Below are 4,985 nucleotides of genomic sequence, written 5' to 3'. Positions count from 1 at the left end.
TCACGAACTAGCAGACCTGGTGATATCTGTGACAGACCTCGCGGCCTCTGGCGGCGCCGGCGCCTCGGGGCTGCCGGCCGGCTGGGCAAGCACCGCCGCGGGGGCGGCGGAGGGGGCGCTTTGGGGGGGGCGGCTGGGGGAGCGCAAGGCGAAGCGGTTGCGAGGAGCCCTGGAGGTGCTGCGCGCCCTGTGATGCCTTGCTGGCCTAAGCAATAGCACGTACACCTGTTCACATCGTGAAACCTCAACCAGCTCCTGCTCCTTGCATCAGCCCAGCTGTCAGCACCGCGGCGCAAAGGGTGACCTTGACAGCCTCCCTTCATGGGGGGTTCGCCTCATCCCCGCAGTGAGCAGCCAGGTTCTGACTTCCCGGCTTATGCAGGCCAGATTGCGCGCAAACCCCCATAAATTTCAGAAAATCGACTGAAATGTCACTTGCCGGCCTGTCCGAGCCACCTTCATGTTGCGCTGAGCCCCGGGGCAGATGCTGAAAGCACCTTGAACTCGGCAACTTTACCATACGGCTGTCGATTTCATTACGGTACGTTCGACTTTAGTTCGAATCTTGCTTCTTTTTCTCAGATAGTATCTTTCACATTCCCTACAAGAGGTTTCAAAGTCACCATCCCCCAGTCCGACTGCCCATCCGACGACCTCGGAGCCCAAACAGCGGTAGCCATGCCCCTCAACACGTTCGTGTCTGCTGGCGCCTCACGCCCCACCGCGTGCCAGCTCCCCGCGCGCCCCGCCCTGGGGCTGCGGCAACCGCAGCTGCCCACGCCAGCGCGGCGCCGCTGCCTGGCGCCGCCGCGCAACGCGCTGGCGTTGCCGTCCGTGGACTTCGACTGGGCTGCTGAGACCAAAACTTTGCTTCAACAGTTGCTGGCCGCGGTGCTCCCTCCAAAGAAGGCCTCCGAAATGTGCGCACGGGGGGGGTGCTGCACTCGGCTGCCTGCAGGGTGCAGCTTCAGGGCAGCTGCCCCTGACCCTCTGCGGACGTGCACACCCCACACGCCGCCTGCACGCCCTGTGCCCCGCCCCTCGCCATCCCCCTGCCGGCCTCGCCCCCGGCCCCACCCCATGCCGCACCTCAACACGCCTGCCCCTCCAAAACCCTCGAACCCCCAGTAACGAGGAGATCCCTGTTGAGTACCGATACGACAGCCACGCCGGCGGCCACAGCAGCACGTGGGTCCACAGCCACATCGCAACGCGCCTGGCCACCGCCGGCGACGACGACCTCGCCGACCATTAGACACGAACCAGCGGCGCGCTCGAGTCAGACAGCTGCATTGGACGCCAGCACACATGTTTTTCAACAGCTCAGCAAGTGCCAGGCTCGCACTGCCGTTGCCGTGAGGCGACGGCAGTGCGAGCAGCACCCCACAGAACAGGAGAGCGCGCGCTCCGCACGGCAGCGCAGCCCCGGGCGGCACGGCGCCGCCGCCTCGTCCGCGCCACTCACGGGAGTTGTGCCGCCACACGGCGGCGGCACAACTCCGGGCCCGGTTGGTCCTTTTGAGCAACACAACACAGCGACGCTGACAGCCAGATATGATGTGATTGAAATCGTGAGAGGCAGGATGTGTTCGTGCCGAGCTGCGTGTGTACTCATGTCCCAGCGCCGGCTGCCCGCCGGCAGAGCTGCCCGTTTCAGATGATAGACACTACAAAGGACGAGCACGCATTTTGATGATCAATCCACACAAACAAGCAACAAGCAGGGGCAGGCAAGCTGACGTATGCTGACGCAGCGCTGCATTGCGCTCGTGCATCTTGCACCGCCGCAAGCGTGCCATGCACGTCGGCATGCTGTACCCTATCCCCTCCTTTTTCCTGCCGCGCCCTCCCTGCTGGCAGCAGCGCCGCTGAAACATTTTTGCGGCCTGAAGGGCTCTCGATTGTCAAACCTGTGCTCAGGGAGTTTTCGTATCACCACCCGCTGCATCCCGCAAACGGCCCTGGTCGCCGCGCTGCCACGCGCGACCACTACTGGGGCATGTGTGGGGACGCGCAGCGAGCGCCGAGAGGCGCTGTGTGTACCAACGTTTGGGGGGCGCGGCGTCTGCCGGCCCTCCTCGCTCCCCTGCTGGTGGGGCCCAGCGGCGGCCATGTTCCCGCTGCTTGGGCGCTCGGATGGTGTTCATGTTGTTTTGCGGCACTTCCCGTGTCGCAAAAGGTCGCGTCGCGTCTTGTCTGGTGTACGCGGTGTGCTGTGTGGAATGCCACTCCAACCCTTTGGTAAAGCTACGCTTGAAACACCGCCGCTGCTGACAGCTTGCCAGGCACCCAGGTGGACAGCCACGGTCCCCCTTACGCCTCTGCTCTGCCAGCAAACAGTCCAAGTCAATTCTCATTGATGAACATGAAACGCTCAGTCGCTGATGCAGACGGCCACCCCAAACCGGCTGGGCGAAAAAGCTACATTGGGTGTCCGCATAGCCAGGCAAACCCTTCCAATCATGCTTGCACCCCTCACTGTCGGCCCTTGGGGGATCTCGCATTGCAAGTGCTCGAGAGGCTCACACCACCCAATTAGTTGGGTGTCTAGAATACAGCGGGCGCCATGGCGTGCAGGCAGCTGTTGGCGGGCAGCGGCCGCGGCGGTGGCAGCGGCAGCGGCGGCGGCATGCTGGCTCAGCTCTGAAGTTGTGCATCAGTCAAGGGGACACCGTAAAAATGCTGATCAGGCAGATGCTGAAGGCAGTGCTGAGGTCTATTGCAGTGTGCTTGCTGATATTGCTGCCCCTTATGTGTATGCTTGCTGGCAGATCCGTTGGAAGGTTAGGGATGAGGAGGTCCGCTCTGATGAGCGCGAGGCCGATGGCAGTGATGCTATGGTATGAGTAACTTATCTATCTATCTATCGCAGTGGCAGGATACTCTTGGCTGGGGGAAGGGCGCTGATAAAGATCCACCAAGTGTGCCAGCAGCAGCAGCAGCAGCAGCAGCAGCAGCAGCAGCAGCAGCAGCAGCAGCAGCAGCAGCAGCAGCAGCAGCAGCAGCAGCAGCAGTAGCAGCAGCAGCAGCAGCAGTAGCAGCAGCAGGGCGTCGTTGTCTGGGGTGTCAGGCCCTTGCATCTGATGCGGGCGCTGCAGCGCCCCCCCCCCCATGAGCTGACTCCTCCACAACGCGGCTACCTAGACGACCCTGAGCAGGCAGGCGTCCCTTCAAAACCCCGTACCTATGGTTTATATCCGCAAGAGTTTGAAGCCCTCTATCAAACAGAGTCACGAGGACGAACCTGGTCAAATCACGACTAAGTTCAAGATCACGTCCGTGCTGTCGGATATCTTAAAATATTTCGAACATGCGTTGAATGTCATGTATCTCTTTGACAAGCTGTTGCTGCTATACCCGGCGTCTTTGCACGGAGGGTTAGTTGCCAAGTGTCAGGTGCTGCCTGCCAGTTTAAGTGTTTTGACTGGCAGCCTCTCAGAGGCTGCTTACAAGGTGATGTCCTGGTACTGTTAGGCTGCAGGCTGCAGACGTAGCACGCTGTGCCGCAAGATGACATGGCAGCTCTGCACCCTCGCGATTGGCGCATGCCAAACAGGTGCTATCATGGTGCTGTTGGGCACTGCTGAGTACTATCGCAGGTTCAAGTCAAGCAAGTGTTCGGCAAGACGATGCAGGCCTTGCCCGTGTGCCTTCAAACACGGGTTGCCCTCCTCTGGCGGGTCAACGGGGCGGCTCGCTGACCTCATGAGGCGCCCTCCCACGCTGTGGGGGACCACTTTGGTGAAGTTTCGTGCTCAGCCTAATGGCCCCCTAGAGTAACCCCCTTGCAGAAATCCGCCGCGCGAAAAGTGCGCACAAATTAATCACCTCGCGAGCTGCTGACGTGCCCCGACCGGACTAAGCATGGCAAACTTTTGCATGGGCACTCTGCCCGTTCTGCAGGCAGAGGCCCGTGTCGCTGTGGGGTTTGGGCAGTAACCGTTCAAGGGGCCAGCTGCTGTTCATTACACGTAACCTACTCCTCACGGCACGCCGCGTCACCGGCGCCGCCGCTGCTGGGCCGCGCCCGCGCCACCGCCGGCCCTGCGCCACGGCAGACGGGGCGGCTTTGCGCTCAGCTCCCGCAGCTGCGACTCGACAGCCGCCACCACCTCTGGCGTCGGGTGCGCCCGCCCGTTGGTCGCCTGTTGATTGGGGTTGCGGCGTGTGTGGGTGAAGTTTCAAGGGGCCAAGAGGACCCGCCCAGAAGGTGGACAGATATGGTCGTGTGCATTCCAGGGCGCAACGTGCTGCTTTCTCGGGGCAGGGACGATGCAGGGTGGCGGGCACCACTCATAAGGAGCAGCCAAATCCAAAATTCGCCCACAAAGCAGGATATACAGTTGAAAGTGCACATGTCTGTTACACATCGCAACAGCACTGATAGCAGATGGGGACGTGCGAGGGGGCCAAGAAAGCTAAACCTGCAGTGCATGTGCATTTATCCAGCTACCCAACACGCAGCCGTCGCTTCTTGCCTTAATGTGGTATAATATGTTGGCCTCCGAGTAGCCCAGGGCCCGGCCTATGAGCATCTTGTAGTACGGCGACTCAGCAACAACACCCGCCTGCACCAGCCACGCGCGCACGTGCATTGGGGTGCGTGGGAAGGTGGCGCCCGCGCAGCTGGCAGCGGCGGCCCGGAGCGGGCGATGGCCGCACAGATTGATTGCGGGCAGATTCTGTGCAGTGCAGGACAGAGGTTTCAGGCGGTTGGGCGCGAAATGTGGCTTCCCTGCACGCAGCGCGGGGCGCCGCTGGCGCGCGCACCTGCGCCCCAAACCCGGCCATGTGCGCCGCCCACTGGCGGAAGGGCTCCTGCCTTGCCACCAGGATGAGCGTCAGCCCCAGGCCGCCGGGCGCCTTGCTGACGAGGCCGGTGATGTCAGCGTCTGACAGGGCGCGCCTCAGCATGAGGAGCGACAGCGGGTTGTGGACCGGCTGCGGCGCCGCCTTGTCCCAACTGGCGGGGTGGGGGGTTGGGG

The 4,985-nt window shown here is 62.3% G+C and overlaps 2 protein-coding genes across 2 annotated transcripts; one reads left to right on the top strand and one right to left on the bottom strand.

Moving 5' to 3' along the window:
• Positions 1-678: 678 nt before the first annotated feature.
• Positions 679-1,255, top strand: MNEG_13935 (hypothetical protein; the record flags this gene model as incomplete). The annotated part of the gene is made up of 2 exons (XM_014037594.1): positions 679-920; positions 1,129-1,255. 2 exons carry the CDS (start codon positions 679-681, stop codon positions 1,253-1,255), a joined length of 369 nt encoding a protein of 122 aa, XP_013893048.1.
• Positions 1,256-3,998: 2,743 nt separating this feature from the next.
• MNEG_13934 (hypothetical protein) lies at positions 3,999-4,914 on the bottom strand (the record flags this gene model as incomplete). The annotated part of the gene is made up of 3 exons (XM_014037593.1): positions 3,999-4,145; positions 4,461-4,568; positions 4,771-4,914. 3 exons carry the CDS (start codon positions 4,912-4,914, stop codon positions 3,999-4,001), a joined length of 399 nt encoding a protein of 132 aa, XP_013893047.1.
• Positions 4,915-4,985: the final 71 nt, after the last annotated feature.

Source organism: Monoraphidium neglectum (genome assembly GCF_000611645.1).
Source record: "Monoraphidium neglectum strain SAG 48.87 unplaced genomic scaffold scaffold04143, whole genome shotgun sequence".
NCBI classification, from domain to species: Eukaryota; Viridiplantae; Chlorophyta; class Chlorophyceae; order Sphaeropleales; family Selenastraceae; genus Monoraphidium; species Monoraphidium neglectum.
This window is presented reverse-complemented; position numbering and strand designations above follow the sequence as displayed.